The 20,524-nt window shown below is 42.3% G+C and overlaps 2 protein-coding genes across 3 annotated transcripts in view; one reads left to right on the forward strand and one right to left on the reverse strand.

Annotated features, from left to right (window-relative positions):
* Window positions 1-7,720, forward strand: part of LOC113448748 (myosin-6) — a 65,104-nt gene extending 57,384 nt beyond the window's left edge. Inside the window, 5 exon segments of the mRNA XM_087918189.1 lie at window positions 612-737; window positions 1,113-1,388; window positions 2,748-2,843; window positions 6,008-6,142; window positions 7,623-7,720. Coding sequence (XP_087774315.1) covers window positions 612-737; window positions 1,113-1,388; window positions 2,748-2,843; window positions 6,008-6,142; window positions 7,623-7,643 — 654 coding nt within the window. The 3' untranslated portion in view covers window positions 7,644-7,720.
* A 3,361-nt stretch (window positions 7,721-11,081) lies between these two features.
* Window positions 11,082-16,765, reverse strand: CMTM5 (CKLF like MARVEL transmembrane domain containing 5). Of its 2 annotated transcripts, none has more exons than XM_026719560.2 (5): window positions 16,521-16,765; window positions 14,082-14,234; window positions 13,787-13,882; window positions 12,560-12,638; window positions 11,082-11,368 (listed from the first exon to the last, which is right to left on the reverse strand). In XM_026719560.2, exons 1-5 carry the CDS (start codon window positions 16,617-16,619, stop codon window positions 11,352-11,354), a joined length of 444 nt encoding a protein of 147 aa, XP_026575345.1. In that variant the 5' UTR covers window positions 16,620-16,765; the 3' UTR covers window positions 11,082-11,351. The 2 variants fall into 2 exon arrangements, with proteins under 2 accessions (XP_026575345.1, XP_087774207.1); XM_087918081.1 differs by lacking the exon at window positions 16,521-16,765 and adding an exon at window positions 15,183-15,358.
* Window positions 16,766-20,524: the final 3,759 nt, after the last annotated feature.

Below are 20,524 nucleotides of genomic sequence, written 5' to 3' on the forward strand. Positions count from 1 at the left end.
GATGAAGATTGAGAAGATACAGTAGGTTTGGGATGTAGGTTCTGAGGGAATAAAGTAGGTTGTAGAAGAAGGTTGAAAGAATATAGTAGATTCTGGATGTAGGTTCTGAGGGAATAAAACAGGTTCCGGATGTAAATTCTGAGGGAATAAAATAGGTTCCGGATGTAGGTTGTGAGGAGATGAAATAGGTTCTAGATGAAGGTTGGGGGAATAAAGTAGGTTCTGGATGTAAATTCTGAGGGAATAAAATAGGTTCCGGATGTAGGTTCTGAAGAGATGAAATAGGTTCTAGATGAAGGTTGAGGGAATAAAGTAGGTTCTGGATGTAAATTCTGAGGGAATAAGGTTCTGAATGTTCTGAGGGAATAAAATAGGTTCTGGATGTAGGTTCTGAGGAGATAAAATAAGTTATGGATGTAGATTCTGAGGGGAAAAAATAGGTTCTGGACGTAGATTGAGAGAATAAAGTAGGCTCTGGATGGTTTTACGCCATCTTTGACCTTCATAGGTTCCATGCTACATGAAGACACCAACCATTCAGACCTGTCAGTTGATCTTTCATTTCTCCTATTGTGGCTTGACTCACTAATTTGATTGCCCCTTTTCTCCAGAACACCAGCCTCATCAATCAAAAGAAGAAGATGGAGGTTGACCTGACCCAGCTTCAATCAGAAGTGGAAGAAGCTGTGCAGGAGTGCAGGAACGCTGAGGAGAAGGCCAAGAAAGCTATCACAGATGTACGTGAAAGTGAGATCATGGACGGAGGTTGACCACGAATGGTCCATAATGACCATTTGATTCTTTCTTCTTAAATCAGGGGGTCTCCAAACTTGACAACTTGTGGACTTATGGACTTCAGTTCTGGGTACTTCCATGCCTGGCTGGGGAATTCTGGGAGTTGAAGTCTACAAGTCTTAAACTTTGGAGACCCCTGATCTAAAAGGAGACACATCTCCAGGTCCTTCTTTGCTTTGATCCACGAGGAGCATCCAAAGAGGACTCGTAATATTGACGTGAATAGTTAGCCTGCAAGTTTAGGACTAATTTCCCAATTAATGCAAAGAGTGAAGCCTGGCGGACATCTTTCTCTCTCGTCCTCTTGAACGGGGCAGGCGGCCATGATGGCGGAGGAGCTGAAGAAGGAGCAGGACACCAGCGCCCACCTGGAGAGGATGAAGAAGAACATGGAGCAGACCATCAAGGACCTCCAAATGCGTCTGGACGAAGCGGAGCAGCTGGCCCTCAAGGGCGGCAAGAAGCAGCTTCAGAAACTGGAGGCCCGAGTGCGAGAGCTGGAGAACGAGCTGGAAGGGGAGCAGAAACGCAGCGCAGAGAACGTCAAAGGGATGCGCAAGTTTGAGAGACGCGTCAAGGAGCTCACCTACCAGGTGAGGAGCTCAGAAAGCACCAAGGAACCTATAGTCTCTTCCACTTCCTGCCCCTCCTTTCTTCCTCCCCTCCTCCTTCCCTTCAATTCCACAAACCCTACTTCCTTCTAGCACTGATGATGTTACCTACAGTGGTGGGATTCAAACAAATTTACTGATTCCATGGGCGTGGCTTGGTGGGCATGGCAGGGGAAGGATACAGCAAAATCTCCATTCCCTCCCCACCCCATTAACCTGCTTTCCAGCTCCGTTCTCCTGTGCAGGGCAACCAAAGAAGACCCAGCCAATCAGCTGGGACTTGGGAGGCGGAGAATAGATGTGGGCGGGGCCAGTCAGAGGCAGTATTGGCTGGTTCTCCAAACTATTCAAAATTTCCACTGCTGGTTCTCCAGAACTGGTCAGAACCTGCTGAATACCACCTCTTGTTACCTAGTTGGGTCATGAAAAATCTGCAAGAAAACAACCCAAGCTCAGAAACCACCAAGGATCCCAAGTCCTCCACTTCCTCTTCCTCCCCCTCCTCTTCCTCCCCCTTGTCTCCTCCTCCTCCTCCTCCTCCATCACCTTTTGCTCTTCCTCCTCTCCCCTTCTCCTCTGCTCCACAAGCCCTACTCCCTTCTAGCACTGATGATATTACCTAGTTGGGTCATGAAACGTCTGCAACAAAACCACCCAGCTCAGACAGCATCAAGGAACCCACGTTCTTCCTCCTCCTCCTTCCCTTCCCCTTCCTCTCCATAAACCCTACTGTCAGGACTCTGACACGCACCCCCATTCAAATCATAAGTCTCTAGCCGCACCTAAAAATGATTAATTTATTAGGAGCTGACATGTTGGCATCACCTGGATGTAGCCGACTCCGAGACACATCATTCCTTTCCCCCTTGACCCTGTTCTCCCCCACCCACCCCGATGTATATTCTCCAATGGGACACATCCATAGCCAAGAGTCGTCAATCAGGCTCTCCAGTAATAATCTTGCACGCCAGAAGCTTCGATTGCCCAAGCAATTATCCGAAGCATTTAAGGAATGCGCTGTTTTGCCCCCTCCCATTTGACTGACAACTACAAAAACCAAAGAAGTATTTTTTTTTAGTTGACACCTACCCTTCTAACGCTGATGCGGATACCTAGCTGGTTCGTGAGATACCTGCAAGGAAACAACTCCCCCCACCCACTCACCCCAAATTCATTTTTAGTTTTTGGCAAACCATTTTGACGGCCTTTTGAAACCACACCCATGGAGGATAGGATTCAGACATCCAGCCAAACCATTCTCTCAAAGAGAAGGAGAGGTACATGGATAATGATGGCTCTAACCTCCGGCTACCCCTTCTCCTTTTTTCCCTTCATCTGTAGACCGAAGAGGACAAGAAAAATCTGCTGAGACTTCAAGACCTGGTAGACAAATTGCAGACCAAAGTGAAGGCTTACAAGAGACAAGCTGAAGAAGCGGTGAGTTTCCCAGCGAAAGACAGTCCTCGTCTTACAGCAATTTGTTTAGTGACCCGTTCGAAGTTAAAATGGGACTGGAGAAAGTGTGACGTAGGGACGTTATTCAGGCTTACGACCACCATCCCATAACCGTGGGATCAAAATTCAGACTCTTGGCCACTGACTCGTATTTATGACAGTTTATATCCTGGGGGTGTCACGTGATCCCCTTTTGCAACTCTACTGATGAGCGAAATCAACGGGGAGGCCCGATTCATTTAACAACCCTATGGCTAACTCAACCACGGTGGAGATTCACTTAACAACGGCGACAAGAAAGATCGTGAAATGGGACAGTGCTTATTTCACAACTGTCTTGCACAGCGACAGAAATTTTGGGCTCCCTTGTGGTCGTAAGTCTAGGCTAAGAGGAGGAAAGGCAGAATTAGCAAATGGTTGATAATGGCCTCTTTCCTGGACGTATTTTATCTTTTGACTTACTCTCTACTTATTCCTATCAGGTAGATAGAGATTGAGGGGGTGGATGATAGGGGAGAGAGAGAGAGAGAGAAAGGGAGAGAAAGAGAGAAAGGGGGAGAGAGATAAAGAAAGGGGGAGAGAGGGAAAGGGAGAGAGAGAGATAAAGAAAGGGAGAGAGATAGAAAAATGAAGAGATTGAGAAAGAGAGAAAATGGAAGAGGGAGAAAGATAGAGAGAGATATAGAGAAAGGGAAAGAAATATAGAGAAAGGGAGAGATTGAGAAAGAGAGATATAGAGAAAGGAAGAGATATAGAAAAAGGGAGAGAGAGAAAGAGAAAGGGAGAGAGATAGGGAGAGACGGAATGGACAAATGGATGATAGGACAGGCAGGCAGACAGCAGTGATAGGTGATAGATTTTCCTATTTGCAAAAGAGTTTCTCCACTTAGTAAAACTGCTTAGCTTAAGTTCACCTGATGCTTTGATTATTATTATTTTTTTCCGATCAGCCAAGCCGGCAATTTTCAAAGTCAGCAGGTAGCCGAGAGATTTTGTCAATCTTAAAGCTTTTACAAGACTTTAAATGGCTTGGCATGATCCCTTTAAGCCCTGGATAACCTTGGATTGAAACCGCGCAGGATCAGGCAAAGTAAACGAGAAAAGAATGGTTCCTTTTAACAGGCAGTCCTTGACTGACGACGGTTCGCTCTGTGAGTGTTTGAAGACGCAGCGGCCCTGGAAAAAAAAAGGGGGACTTGTGTCCATTTTTCATGCTTACGACCGTTGCATTATCTCCATGCACGGTCCCACGATCCAAATTCAGATGCTTGGCAACTGACTCGTACTTACGACGGTTGCAGGATCCCTGGAGCTGTATGATTTCCCTTTTGTGATCTTCTGACAAGCAGAGTCAACAGGGAAGCCAGATTCACTTAATGACGGTGGCAAGAAAGGTCATAAAATGGAGGGAAATTCACTTAACAACTGCCCTGCTTAACAGTAGACATTTCTGGCTCAGACATTTGTGGTTCTAATGCGAGGATTATCTGTATTTATGGTTCCATCTCATTTGTGGGAGGTATTCTTTGAAGTTGGAGGAAAGCCGTGTTCATATCTGGAAAGGAGTCCAATAGCATCTTTTCCGGCTAACTGATTTTATTTTTAAATCATGGCGGGGAACCATTAAGAAATACCTAATCTTTACGACTAAAGATAGGCCATCAAATCAGGTTGAGGATGGAACCAACCTGATTTGCAAGGATAGGATAGGATAGGATAGGATAGGATAGGATAGGATAGGATAGGATAGGATAGGATAGGATAAGGCAGAAGTTTCCAAATTTGGCAACTTTAAGACTTGTGGACCAACTCTCAGAACTCTCCAGCCAGCATAGCTTGCTGAGGAATTCTGGGAGTTAAAGTCCACAAGACTTAAAATTGCCAAGTTTGGGGACCTGTGGGATAAGGGAAGGGAAGCGAAGGGAAGAGAAGAGAAGAGAAGAGAAGAGAAGAGAAGAGAAGAGAAGAGAAGAGAAGAGAAGAGAAAAAAATATAGAATAGAATAAGAATAGAATAGAATTAGAATAGAATTAGAATTAGAATTAGAATAGAATAGAATAGAATAGAATAGAACAGAATAGAATTGGAATAGAATAGGAATAGAATTAGAATAGAATAGAATAGAATAGAATAGAATAGAATAGAATAGAATAGAATAGAATAGAATAGAATAGAGTAGAGTAGAGTAGAGTAGAGTAGAGTAGAGTAGAAGATTGGAATAAGAATAGAATAGAATAGAATAGAATAGAATAGAATAGAATAGAATAGAATAGAATAGAATAGAATAGGAATAGGAATAGAATAGGAATAGAATTAGAATTGAATAAGCTGGAAGGGAATTTGGAGGTCTTCTAATCCAGCCTCTTGCTCAGGCAGGAGACCCTCTACCATCCCAGAGACAAACTGGTTGTCCAACCTCTTCTTAAAAACCTCCAGGGATGAAGTACCCACAACTTCTGAAGTCAAGCTGTAAATGCCATCATGGTCATAACAAAAACGATGAGGGGGGCCTAGAAGCTAAAACATACAAAGAACGATTGTAGGAACTGGATCAGTCTAGTGAAAAGAAGGACCAGGGATGACTTGACGGCAGTCTTCCAATATTTGGGGGTCTGCCCCAAAGAAGAGGGGGGTCCGCCTATTCTCCAAAGCACCTCAAGGCAGGACAAGAAGAAAAAGGTGGACATGAATCAAGAAGAGAAGCAACTTAGAACTAAGGAGAAGTTCTAAGTTAGAGCAATTAATCTGTGGAACAACTTCCTTCCAGAAGTTGCGGCTGCTCCATCACTGGAAGTTCTTAGGAAGAGATTAGACAGTCATTTATCAGAAATTGTGCATAGAGAGGAGGGGGTTGGACTAGTTAACCTCTGAGGTGCCTTCCAACTCTGTTACTATTATTTGACAACTGCTCTTCTGTCTCTTCTCGTCATATCGAGACCCTTCAACCGATCCTTCACGGGACTTCAGTTTCCACACCACGTGGCGAGAACTTGGTCTCTCTCCCGTCCCTTCTGCAGTGTCGTGTCCACAACTGGACAGTGGATTCCAAACGAAGAGATGGGAGGGTAGCATTCACACAAGAACAATGATGGGAGGGCTTTGCAATCCACGAGCGTTCCTCAATTCCTGTTCTACTCCCTTCCCAGGAGGAGCAGGCGAACACCAACCTGGCCAAATTCCGGAAGGTCCAGCATGAGTTGGACGAAGCCGAGGAGAGGGCGGACATCGCAGAGTCCCAGATCAACAAGCTGAAGGCCAAAAGTCGTGACGTGGGAGGAAAGGTGAGTTCTTATTTTGGGAGCTCAGAAGGGGAACGACAGGACTGGCAAATGCTTGAAAACAGGCTCTTTCTGGGCCTTATTTGGGTTTTGACGTAAGTCAAAACTGCTCCTCCTAATCAGGTAGATAGAGATGGGGGGAGTGGGGAGAGATAAAGAAAGAGAGAGATGGAATGGACAAATGGATGATGCACAGGGCGGACAGAAAGAGATGATAGATAGATGATAGATACAGATAATAGATATTTGTAGAGAAAGACAGAAACAGAGAGACAGGGAGGGATAATAGACTAGGTAGATATAGATAGATAGATAGATAGATAGATAGATAGATAGATAGATAGATAGATAGATAGATAGATAGATAGATAGATAGATAGATCAGATAGAGAGAGAGAGAGAGAGAGAGAGATTAAATAGGTTAGATAGATAGATTAGATAGAATAGACAGACAGATAGATAGATAGATAGATAGATAGATAGATAGATAGATAGATAGATAGATAGATAGATAGATAGATCAGATAGATAGATGGATGGATAGAGAGAGATAGAAAGATATGATTGATAGATGGATAGATGTATGGATGGATAGACGGATAGATATAGAAAGATAGATATGATATGATAGATAGATAGATAGATAGATAGATAGATAGATAGATAGATAGGTAGATAGATAGATAGATAGATAGACAGATATAGAAAGATATGATATAGATATAGAAAGAGATAGGATTAGTAGAAATATAGAAAGAAAAAATATATGATAGCTTGATAGATTACATATATAGATATTTATAGAGAAAAAAACAGAGACAGAGAGATGGGGAGGGATAGATAGATAGATAGAAATAGATAAATATAAATATAAAGATATAGGTAGATAGAGAGATATGGGAGACAGAGAGATAGAGCTTTTAGCTTTTTTGTGAAATTAGTTTCCTGGTTTGGTCCACAATGTGGGACAGATAGCAACCCAAGGCAATATTGATTAATATTCCGCTCTCACCAAAATTAAATTTTCTTTAACGTACTGGAACTGAATCGAAGAGAAGGGAAGAAAAGAGGATAGAATAGAATAGAATAGAATAGAATAGAATAGAGCAGAGCAGAGCAGAGCAGAGCAGAGCAGAGCAGAGCAGAGCAGAGCAGAACAGAACAGAATAGAATAAAAAATATGGAATAGGAATAGAAATAGAATAATAAAAAAGAAAAGAATAAGGAACGGAAGAGAATATTATTTATTGCCCATATGATTAGACACACAAGGAATTTGTCTCCAGTGCAGAAGCTCTTAGTCTACGTGCAAAACAACAAAGTAATAATAATCATAATAACAAAAGCTCCTTCACCACTCCCAGGGGATCCTGCAACAGAAAAAAATATGTATGTGTATTTCATAGTCATAAAGAATTGTGATTGATTTCTGCTTTCTTGGTTTGTTTTTTTCACGCTTTTCCTTTCTGCTTCTCTCTTCCAGAAACTTCTCGATGAAGAGTGAGGATGCCAGGAAAAACTCATTTTAGCCAAAGTAGCCATTTAGTGACAACCCTTTGCCTCAAGAGGCCCTAATGTGAAATAAATCTAGCAAATAGCAAAAAAAAAAAAAATCTCGTTTCCTACACATTTCTGTTGCTCAAACCTGAAATGTATGTTAAGAGCCAACCAACAAGTGGCATCATATAATTTTCCCACCCCGTTAAAATAAAATCACGTCAGAATCATGTTCACAGGAAAAACAATTTCCAAGACTCATACGGGTCGTCCTCAACTTACGATAGTTCGCTTAGTGACTGTTCAAAGTTACAACGGCATTGAAAAAAGTGATTTACAACCATTTTTCACTCTTATGATTGTTGCAACATTTACATTTGGATGCTTGACGGCTGACTCACATTTATGACAATTGCAATGTCCCAGGGTCACATGATCCCCATTTTACAATCTTCTGACAAGCAACAACAACAGCAACAGTTAACAACACTTAACAACCGTGTTAGTAATTTAACAACTGCAGTGATTCACTGAACAAATGTGGCAAGAAAATGGGACAAAACTCCCTTAACCAATTTCTCACTTAGCAACATTAATTTTGGGCTCCATTGTGGTCATAAGTTGAGGACTACTTGTATTTAGATCATGTATTGCAGCTTTTGTAAACAAGTGTTCCTTTGAGTTACGTTAACCAGGTACAATATTAGTGATAGAGGGGAATATTTTCCTAATATCTTATTAAAAATTGTTTTTTCTAGCTCTTAATTCTAAAATTTCAATGATCAATGGTGCCCCCTGGTGTTCAGAGTTGGCATCTGCAGGCAAAATTAGATTCCCTACCAAGGACTTATTTCTTGTGGGTTGGCTCCGTCTGGTGGCAATGTTAAGTATTACAGCCAGTTTTTATAAATGGGAAGGAAGGAATTGGACTGGAATGAATTTACACATAATTCAACAGTAAAAACAAACTAACATCTAATTTGGTAATATTATTAATTTAGATGAGAAATTCAGAGTGGATTCAGTGGCCTAAGTTATTTTCTGAGGCAGGTGGGCGGTTCAAAAATGTGAAAAATAAATATTAAATAAATAAATAAACTACAGGTAGTCCTCGACTTACAGTAGTTCGTTTAGTGACCATTCAAAGTTGCAATGGCCCTGAAAAAAGTGACTTATGGCCATTTTTCACACTTAACGACCGTTGTGGCATTCCTTTGGTCAGGGGATCAAAATTCAAACCCTCAGCAACTGACTCATATTTATAACGATTTGCAGTGTCCGGAGGTCATGTGATCCTATTCTGCAATCTTCTCACGAGCCAAGTCTATGGGGAAACCAGACTCAGTTAACAACCATGTTATTCATTTAACAACTGCAGTGATTCATTTAACAACTGCAGTGATTCTTGGCAAGAAAAGTCGTAAAATGGGGCGAACTCACTTAGCAATGGTAACCCATTTTAAAACTTTCACCATTTATGAGACCATAATTGCCAGGTTCAACTTGACTAGCTGTACAGTTTCCCTTTTTACATCTAGTCCTCGACTTAACGACCACAATTGGGCCCAAGATTTCCGTTGCTAAGAAAGACAGTTGTTACATGAGTTTTGCCTTCTTTTAAACCTTTCTGGGCAAGGTCGTTCAGTGAACACTGCAACCGACATAAATGCAAGCTGGTTGCCAAGCATCCGAAATTTGAACATGTGACCATGCACTCGTAGTGAGTGGTGTGTTGGCCTAGAGGTGGAGCTCTTGCCTCACAATCAGGATGCTGTGAGTTCGATCCTAGGTAGAGACAGATATTTCTCTCTCTGGGCACACAATGAGAATATATCTGCTGGAAAAAAACCTCTGCATTGGCAACAGGAAGGGCATCCGGCCATTAAAACACTCAGATCCATTCAGTTGCCTAGATTCCACCCCACAAGGGATTACAGGGTCATTAAACGACCATGCACATGTAGTGTAAAAAATAAGTCACTTCTTTCACTGGGTGTTGTAACTTCGAACAGTCACTAAATGAGAGATTGTAAGTCAAGGACTATCTCTACGTGTTGTGCCTGGCGTCACCCTGGGCAGCTCATCAAATCTAGCTCTCTAGACCAGCTTTTCACCACCTTAGTAATTGTGTGAATTGGACTCTTGATGAGATTTCTTGGAGAAATGAAAGAGAAGTTCAAAAATTCACTCCAACCCATCCAATTTCATCTCTTCATCAGGGGAAATTTCTTCGGGCTCGTTTTTAAGTGATTGCACTGCTTGCCAAAGTTTGAAAACCTCTTTTTTGCATGTACAAAAATGCACACACACACACAATTCGCACACATTGTGCAGGCCGATGTTCTGCCAAGCCCAGGCCTCACACCCACTGCTTCACACAGAGGCCATTCACTCTATATCACGTGCCTTTCAATATGAATAATATACAAATTTACATCCATGCTCCACTGTAGCTTCGAACTATCTCATGCTCTTGGAATTCCTTAATATTAATGCAAAATATTATACAACCAGAGGTGAATTTTGCTCAACTCTTCCGCTTTATCTGATTTGCACGAGGGTCCCTTGAATCTTCAATTTGGGCACACTTCCACGCCCAGTTTTGAAAGGTGCATACTCATAGTTTCTGTACGTGAGGAGACAGTACAAAGTTTCTCAGCCTTAGCTCCTTTAAGATGCGTGGACTTCAATTCCCAGAATTCTGGCTGATTGGTGGCATTCTGGGAGTTGAAGCTTGAAGTTGCTACACTGAGGTAAACCCTAGAAATCAGGAGGAATTTACTAAGGTTGTGAGCCATCAGCTAAGGCAAGAGTCTCCAACCTTGGCTCCTTTAAGACGTGTAAACTCTGACTCCCAGAATTCCTTAGTCAACATAGCTGGCTGAGGGATTCTGGGAGTTGAAGTCTACAAGCCTTAATTGGAGACCCCTGAGCTAGAGGAACAAGTAGCCACACAGAGTGATGAGTTTTCCTTCACTGAAGTTCTTCAAACAGAAACTAGATAGGACTTGTTAACAATGTTCCCAAGCATCCTACTTTGCAGGGGTTGGATTGGATGACCTCTAAGATAACCTCCTGATTCAGGGAGTCTAGGGTTCTACGAGACAACCCATGACCGATGGAGTCATTGTTTCAGATAGATTTCCTTCCCTAAACAGAGAAACAAGCAAGAAAACAAAAAAAAACAATTGGAAGTAATAGCGACTCATTTTCCTTCAGGCTTCCCCAATGACTGTTTTTTTGGGAAACTGGGAGGCCTGTTGGAAATCATGAATGCAGCAAGTAGCCACGGCTTTGCCAAAATTCAACCCCACAAAAGTCCTGGGTCCCAGATTTTGGACACAATCTTTAAATCAGCCCCTTTGAAATATATGAATTCAAAAATTGTTGCTTGACAATGCATTGTTTCACCCAATTGAAGGTTACAAACTGACAGACACAAGGATTTTAGTAGTATAGATATGTTTAGTAGTAAAAGACATCTATGTTCACTTTTTCCTGCATGTATATTCAGTCGCTGGAAATGTGAAGCCTATTGTATCGCATCCAAAACCATTTTAATTTTGTCTTTCCAGTAAATTAAATCTAGAAATAATCTAAAATCACAGATCCAGATTCTCCAGGAAAGATGGATTCAGCTCTGAGAGCACACGCCGATATAGAGGCTGGAGACCTGAGGTGGGATTTTCACCACTGGACATGTGAGCGTGCAAATTCACCGACGCTCCGGGTCTGTAAGGGAAGAGGAAAAGCAATTTGGTAGAAAAGGAGGCCAGTGGGTTTTGACCTCAGAACAACCACAGGAGTGTCAAAAAAAAGTCAAAATCCAAATTAGGCAGGTGAACAAGGGATGTGTCTTCCGGTGTAGGGACGGGGCCAGCATTTTGATTATTTTATACGCCTTTCTAACATATGTCCTTCGATAGTGTGTTGCCTCACAATCAGGAAAATGTGAGTTCGATCCTAAATAGAGGCAGATATTTCTCCCTCTGGGCACAATGAGAATATATCTGCTGAACAAAACTCCGCATTGGTGACAGGAAGGGCATCCGGCCATTAAACACTCAGCTAGCTTCTTTCAGTTGCCCAAATTCCAACCCACAAGGGATAATGGTGTTGTTAAAAGAAGATGATGATGGACATCAACTCCCAGAATTCCCCAGCCAGCGCAGCTGGTTGAATTCACAGCTGGGGAATTCTGGGAGTTGAAGTCCACAGATCTTAAAGTTGCAGAGATCGAGTAACGATGGTAGAGATGACAGAGTATCCATTTTTATTTATAATTATACCTACTAAATATCAATCAAGACATCTGCATCGTCTCCAAACACTTCCCTCTCATTCTTTCCCCGGCTTGAAGCCAGGATTAAATCATTGTTCCAACCTTTCAGGAAAATCTGTCATCAGATTTCATTCCATATTTGGAGATTACAAGGACGTCTCTTGTGGCTCCGGACATCGCTTGGTGCAGTGGTGGTATTCTACCGGTTTGGCCTGGTTCTGCTGAGCTGATAGCGCCAATGAGCAGCGCAGACTGAACCTGTTCTCTCTGATGCTCTGCTGTTGGGCCCACCTGCCCTCCTGGCCTTCCATAATAACTTTTACTCCCTGCTTTCAAAGCGCAGCTGTTTTGCGCGGCACGACAAATTGCTGCACGTCAGCTGCTGAAGCCACAGGGAGAGTGCAGGATGGCAGGAGGTGAGTCATTTAACACGCACGCAAAATGTGTGCATGTGCGCAAAGCACGCCTACCAAGCCACACCCACCGAACCTGTGGTAAAAAAATTTTTTTTGAAACGCACCACTAGCTTGGTGGTCTCCCATCTGGTTTTGGCTTTTTTTCATGCCAGGTCTGTCCCACTTGCTCAGCACAGCCGCAGCAAAAACAAGCACAAATTCTACAAATTCATTTGATCTGCTCACCTTCTTCTGATCTCATCTCCGCTTGGTAGGTTTTGTAGGCATCCAAGCAGAAAATTCCAATTAGAATAAGACTGAAAACCTGCCATGAAACAAAGCAGCAAAGCTTGTGAGTTTAAAGAGCTCTCCAATTTGGAAAAAAAATCACATTTCCCCCTTGGAGTTAAGCCCAAAGTTAGCATTTCACGGGTGCTTAACTTGTATTGCATGGAATTTTCTTAGATTTATCTCCGTTTTTTTTTTTATAGGGGAATTTGCAACCTAGAATGGAAGGGGCTAAAAAATCAAGATGGCCGCCCTTTGACCCAAGCTCTTTTCTTTTAGGTATTAAATATGATAAATAAATATTCATAACTTTACTTATTAAATGTATACGCTGCCCAGAATCACTTGAAAATGGACTGGGTGACATATAAATAACCTTTCTCTCAGCCCAGCCAACGTCACAGCATTGTTGTGGGAAAAATAAGAGGAGGCTATTGTTTTGAATATTGAGTTACCTTGAGTTATTTGTAAAAATAATGAAGATTAAAATAAAATAATAAATAAAATGAAATTAAAATGAAATAAACTAATAAAATATAAAAGAACAAATATAAAATAAAATAAAAGCAACATATTAAACTAAATTGAAATAAAATATAATAAATAAAATAAAAACAACATTAATAAAATAAACTAATAAAATAAAAACATAACATTAATAAAATAAAATAAACTAATAAAATATAAAATAAAGTAAAAACAATAATAAAATAAACTGAGTTAATAAAAACCTAACATAAATAAAATAAGCTAACAAAATAAATTGAAACAAAATAAAATAATGAATTAAAGTAAAATAAAAATAAAAATAAATAAAAACCTCATATAACATAAATAAAATAAACTGAAATAAACTATAATAAAATAAAAAATAAAATAAAAAGCATAAAAAATAAAAACCTAACGTAACATAAATAAAATAAACTCAAATAAACTAAACTAAAATATAATAAAAATAATAAATAAATAAATGAAACAATAAAAGACTTGTGTAAAAAGGGTTTGGTTGTAAATAGCTTTGGTTCAATAAGTACAGCAGCCCCCCAAATGTAAATTTTCCACCCTCCCCTCTGGGTCAGAGATCTGGAATACGATCTCCCAGAATTCCCCAGAGGCTGACTGGAGAATTCTGGGAATCCGACTCCCAATGCAAGGAGCCAATCAGGAGAAATGGCGGTCACTCACAAAGGCTGATACGGCCGATCCCCCGTGGTTGGTGGCAATGACAGCAAAGCCCACCACGATGAAGATGATGGCCGCACTGATGCACCGAAGGAAATCCTGCAAGCGGAAAAAAGCCACCGAATCAGTGCAGAAGTCATTCCCAAGACCCTAAAACCCCTTCAAATGCTAAAAGAGAAGGCAGGAGATTAGGGACCACGTCCTTCAATGCACTGTTTAATTAACTCCAATGCAACTTGCTAAAGGAGGAGGCCACAGTGGGGGACTTCGCTGACCCTAACCCCAAAGGTTTACCCACCAGGCAGGGCCAGTTGACTCGGGTCAGCCGCTCATGGTAGTAGGTGGCTCGCAAACCCAGGAAAGTCAGGGTAACCAATATCTCTAGCAAGGCAGCGCCCATGTAGGCCGAAACAGAAGCCGTGAGCAGCAAGAAAACCAGGAAACAAAGACCCTGAAAGAAGGTAAAACGTCATGTATGAATGGTGCAACTTTTCTCCCCAAGTCTAGATTTGCAGATTTTTGATACAATGGGGGGAACCCACCCAGTGGTGATATGCTACCGGTTCGGTAAAAAAATCCCGAGGGTGCTTGTGATCACCCGCTGAACTGGTAGCGACTAAGATAGGATCCCACTATTGCACTCACCATTAAAAAAAGCTTATAGCCATATTTATTAACCTTGGATGCTTGAAGATATGAGGACTTCAACTCCCAGAATTCCCCAGCCTGGAATTTGTCTGTAATTTACCATCTTTCATTTAATGAAGCATTACAACAGCACGGAAAAAAGATGACTTAGGATCGTTTTTCACAGTTACGACCGTTATCCCATCCCCACAATCATAAATAATCATTTAAGACTTGTGGACTTCAACTCCCAGAATTCCCCAGGAAGCATAGCTGCCTGACTGAGGAAGCATCATAGCGCTGGCTGAGGAAGTTGAAGTCCATGCATTTTTAAAGTGGCCAAGATTGGTCATCCACCCGTGCTTTAGAGCTTCAGGACAGGCAGATGTTCAACAGGAGCAGCTTTCTCCAGCTGAACGTAGCTGGTTTTGTTCTGGATGGGGAATTCTGGGAATTGAAGTCCAGACATCTTCTCAAGCAACCAGCGTTAAGAAATATTGGTTGATAATTTGCAAATATTCACCTGAATCAAGAGATTTTTCTACCTCACCCTCCCACCCACCCCCCAAAATGATGCTTTCTGCGGCAAACTGCACCCAGCCCCATCAAGATATCAATATTTTGCATGATGGGAACTGTAGTACAGCATTATGGAAAACTACTCACTGATCTCTGGATGTTTTTTTCCCCAATAATCCCAACACAGATCTTTTTCTGTAACCCCCACCCCAAATTTGGGCTACAGGTTTGCAAGAAAAAAAAATCTACTCACTCCCCAGCTATCTGGGGCCGAGCTCCTCATGGGAGGGAACGATGGGAAGCGGAGTTAGAAAACCGCCAAATTGGGGAAGTGCGAAGGGGCGGAGGAGGGAGGAAGGCAATAAGAATGGATTAATTCAAAAAACCAGAATCAGCCATTGCAGAGAGGTGAAAATGGTGGAGAGGAAGGAAAACCGGAAGGAAAACCAAAGAAGGAGGAAAGGAAAATGAAAGAAAGAAAAAAAAAGAAATGAAAATGAAAATGAAAGAAGGGAAAAGGAAGAAAGAAAACAAATGGAAAGAAAAGAGAGAAAAGGAGAAAAGGAAGAAACTGAAGACAAAATGAAGAAAACGGAAGCAGAGGAAGGAAGGAAGGAAGTAAGTAAGTAAGGAAGGAAGGAAGGAAGGAAGGAAGGAAGGAAGAGGAGGAGAGGAGTGGGAGGAAGGAAGGAGGAAGAGGAGTAAATGAAGGAAGGAGGAAAGAAGGAAGAGGAGGAGAGGAGTGGGAGGGAGGAGGAAGAAAGGGGAGGAGAGAGAGGAAGGAAGGAAGGGGAGGTGAGGGAGGGAGGAGGAAGGAAGGGAAGGAGAGAGGAAGGAAGGAAGGAAGGAAGGAAGGAAGGAAGGAAGGAAGGAAGAGGAGTAAATGAAGGAAGGAGGAAAGAAGGAAGAGGAGGAGAGGAGTGGGAGGGAGGAGGAAGAAAGGGGAGGAGAGAGAGGAAGGAAGGAAGGGGAGGTGAGGGAGGGAGGAGGAAGGAAGGGAAGGAGAGAGGAAGGAAGGAAGGAAGGAAGAGGAGGAGAGGAGTGGGAGGAAGGAAGGAGGAAGAGGAGTAAATGAAGGAAGGAGGAAAGAAGGAAGAGGAGGAGAGGAGGGAGGAAGGAGGAAGGAAGGGGAGGAGAGAGAGAGGAAGGAAGAAAGGAAGGGGAGGAGAGGGAGGGAGGAAGGAGGAAGAGGAGAGGGAGGGAGAAACAACAAACAAGCGAAGGAAGGGGAGGAAGGAAAATTGGAAGGAGAAGGAAGAAAGGGAAAGGAAAGGCGAAGAAGGAAGAAAGGAAAAACCAAAGAAGGAAAAACAACAACAAGAAAGGAACGACCAAAGAAGGAGCAAAAGGACATCAGGGAGACCAGAAATTGGGGGCGGGGGGAATAAAGGAAGAACAAAGGAAAACGAAATAAACAATCAGAAAGAGAAAGAAAAGAGAGAAGGGGGGAAAGGAAGAAAGGAGAAAGAAAGGAGAAAGGATAAATCCAAAGGAGGGGAAGGATGCTCTTGATAAGCGGAGGGATGAAGGCAAAGTTAGGGAAAGAGGAGGAGAAGGTTTTTGTGGGAGGGGGCTTCTCTTCGGGGATTACCAGCTCGACCCCCATCACGATCCCTTTGGGGGACCGCAGGAACTCCTTGTCCAGAGCGAAGCCCCCGACCTCGCCGTCCGCCGGCTCCTGCTCGCCCATCCTGCCGCCTCGGGGGGCTTCGAGCTGGCCGGGGGTCCTCGGAGGAGAAGGAAAGAAGCCTCCGGCTCCAGCCCGCCCCCCGAAGCAGCCCCGCCGGCCTCGCCCCCCACGCCCTTCTGCCCTGGCATCCCGAGACTACGGACAAAGAAGGATTGTCCGGCCGGGCCAGGAGGCGACCAGCGCCGGAGAACAAGCGCCTGATTGTCCCGCCGCTACTCGAGGAACGGCCAAAGGACGCAAGGAGCGGGACGGAGAGGCGGCCGTCAGCCGGCAGGGGGCGCCCGAGGGCAACGGGGACTCAGCTGCAGCGCCTGCGCTTTACCTCGCTTCCAATAGGGGACGCCGCTATTTTTAATGTTATTTTTATCTATCTATACTTAATCTATATCTAATTTCTCTATCTCTGTCTAATAGCTATCATGTATCTGTATCTATGTCTAACATTCATCATTTACCTAGCATCAACCTCTATCTATCATCCGTCTGTCTGTCTGCCATCTATCATCAATCTACAAAGATGGAGATTGATGATAGATGGCAGACAGACAGACGGATGATAGATCCATCTGTCTATCCATCTATCTATCAATCATCTATCATCTTTGCGTATTGGGTTATTGTATCTGTTTGTCTATTTGTCTATCATCTATCTGTATCTATCTATCATCATCTATCATCTGTGTCTAGCTATCTGGCTATCTATCTACTTATCAATATTTATTTAATCTATCTATTTAATCTATATCTCTATCATCTATCTGTATCTATGTCTATCATCTATCATCTGTCTGTCTAACTAGCTAGCTATTTATATATCATTATCTAGCCTATCAATTATCTATCTATCATCTATCATTTGGTTATTCTATCTGTCTGTCTGTCTGACTATCTATCTATCTATCTATCTATCTATCTATCTATCTATCTATCTATCTATCTATCTATCTATCTATCAATTATCTATCTATCTATATCCTCTATCTATCATCTATTATCCTTGGTTATTCGGTTATTCTATCTTATTATCTATCATCTCTCTCTCTCTCTCTCTCTCTCTCTTTCTCTCTCTCTCTCTCTCTAGCATATGGCATATCATAAATGCAAGGCCTGCCGATTCTGGAAGTACATTCAGTAACGATAATCATTATAACAAGTCATCTGACCAGACCTGATTTCAGAACCATTTTTGCAGTGGTTGTTAAGCAAACCCAATGTTTCCTATGGGTGTTTTCCCCAAAACCTGAAAATAAACATTGGGGGGGAAACTGCCATAAATCGGTCACACATGACTGTAGGAAACCAGAAGCGCAGGGGTGGGATTCAAAATTTTTAACAACCAGTTCTGTGGGTGTGGCTTAGATGGTGGGCGTGGCTTGGTGGTCATGTGACTGGGTGGACATGGCTTGGTGGTCATGTTATTGGCTGGGTGTGGCCAACTCAATATCACTCACATCGAGGCACACATCTTCTCGCCTGGCCTCTCATGGCTATGGGGATGCCGCAACAGTCGTAAGTGTGAAAAATGGTCATAAGTCGCTTTTTTCAGTGCCATTGTAACTTTTAATGGTCACTCCACACAAGCAAAGTACCAGCAAAGGAGGGGAAATAAACTCCAGAGAGGTTCCTGAGACAGGAAGTCTAGTCCTGCCAAGAATATAATAAGGGTTAATGAAGAGGCAGTTTCTGTAAGCAATACCAGAATGTTTCCTTCCCGCCTTCCTTACAGGATTAGCCCAGAAATTTCTTCTAACATCCGTTTCTCCAAACTGCTTAGAATGTTAACAACTGTTCCCAGCGAATAGGTGCGAACTGGTAGAATCCCACCCCTGCACAAGCATCCATAAATGCAGACCAATAGCCAAGTTCCCAAAATATGGCCATGCATATTTCCAAGGGGGTGGGTTTTCATAACTTCAGAACCGGTCCTAAGTATGAAGACTAGATTTGGGGAGACAGGTGATTATTGACTGAGAGAGGAAACTTTGCACTTGATCAGAGACATCTTTTACAATACGATAGCAATGGGGACCAGAATTTCTGTTGCTAAGTGAGACATGCCCAATTTTACAATCTTTTTTCCCACGGTTGTTAAAAAATGCTTCTCGGAGAACTGTCAGATAATCAATAAACAATCAGAATAGAGCTGAAAGGGACCTTGGAGGTCTTCTAGTCCAGCTCCCTGCTTTGGCAGGAGACTCTACACCATTTCACACAAATAGTTGCCCAATCTCTACTTAAACAACCTCCAGTGATGCAGCACCCACGATTTCCGGAGACAAGTTGTTCCATTGATTAATGGTTCTAACTGTCAGGAAAATTATCCTTAGTTCTAAGTTGCTTCTCTCCTTGATTAGTTTCCATCCATTGCTTCTTGTCCTGCCTTCAGGTGCTTTGGAGAATAGAGGGGTCCTCTTCTTTGGGGCAGCCCCCCAAATATTAGGAGGCTGCTATCATGTGACCCCTAAGTCCTTATTTTCAAACCCAATTCTTACAACCATTCTTCATATGTTTTAGTCTCCAGGCCTTTGATCATCTTAGTTGCTTCTTCTTTGAACTTTTTCCAAATGTCAACATATTTTTTGTAGTATCGTCCTAAGTTATAACTGTGACACAATCAGAATAGAACTGGAAGGGACCTTGGAGGTCTTCTAGTCCAGCCCCTTGCTCAAGCAGGAGACCCTCTACCATTTCAGAGGCAAACTGGTTGTCCAATCTCGTCTTAAAAACCTACAGGGATGAAGTACCCACAACTGCGGAAGTCAAGCTGTAAACGCCATCATGGTCATAACAAAAATGATGAGGGGGCCTAGAAGTTAAAACCTACGAAAAACGATTGCAGTAACCGGATCTACCCAGCCTATTGAAAAGAAGAACCAGGGTGACATGATGGCAATCTTCCAATATTTGAGGGTCTGCCACAAAAAACGAGGGGATCAATCTATTCTCCAAAACACCTGAAGGGAAGACTGGCCAAACCCAAATCCTGCAATTGTTCTTCCTATGTTTTAGTCTCCAGGCCTTTAATCCTCTTAGTTGCTTTTCTTTGCAAATAAGATAAGAGTCAGCATAGTCCAGAACTGCCTAATAACATGTTCGGAAAGAACTTTTCAGGCCATAAAAAGGGAGATTTGTACTTCGAGACTTGCAAAAAAAATTATGTTAATTTACCCTTATAATAAGATTCTGCAACCCAACGGGACAGACGCAGACTCCAGAGATTAATTAGGACTGCAGAAAAAAACAATTACTACCAACCTGCCTTCCATTGATATGCTTCCTGTATACTGCATGAGTCAAAAAGAGGGATGTGAAAATATTTACAGACCCCTCACATCCTGGACATAAACTGCTTCAACTCCTACCCTCAAAACGATGCTATAAAGCACTGCACACCAGAACAACTAGACACAAGGACAGTTTTTCCCTGAACGCCATCGCTCTGCTAAACAAATAATTCCCACAACACTGTCCAACTATTTACAAAGTCTGCACTACTATTACCGTTAATCTTCTCATCACTCCTTATCACCCGTCCCCTCCCACTTGTGATGTATGACTGTAACTTTGTCGCTTGTATTCTTACAATGTATATTGACTATTTCCTAGTATGATTTGATTTGACTATTATTAACAAGGTACATTTAATATTGTACCTTATGATTCTTGACTCTTGATGAATGTATCTTTTCTTTTATGCACACTGAGAGCATTTGCACCAAGATAAATTCCTTGTGTGTCCAATCACACTTGGCCAATAAAGCATTCTATTCTATTCTATTCTATTCTATTCTATTCTATTCTATTCTATTCTATTCTATTCTATTCTATTGATTTAGAGTTAGCTAACTTGGTCTCGTTTCCTATCTGGTCTGTCTAAGAAGGCTGCCAAGGAAGGAACAGCTGCT

This window comes from Pseudonaja textilis, chromosome Z (genome assembly GCF_049901715.1).
Source record: "Pseudonaja textilis isolate UNSWEBS1 chromosome Z, rPseTex1.2, whole genome shotgun sequence".
In the NCBI taxonomy this organism is placed as follows: Eukaryota; Metazoa; Chordata; class Lepidosauria; order Squamata; family Elapidae; genus Pseudonaja; species Pseudonaja textilis.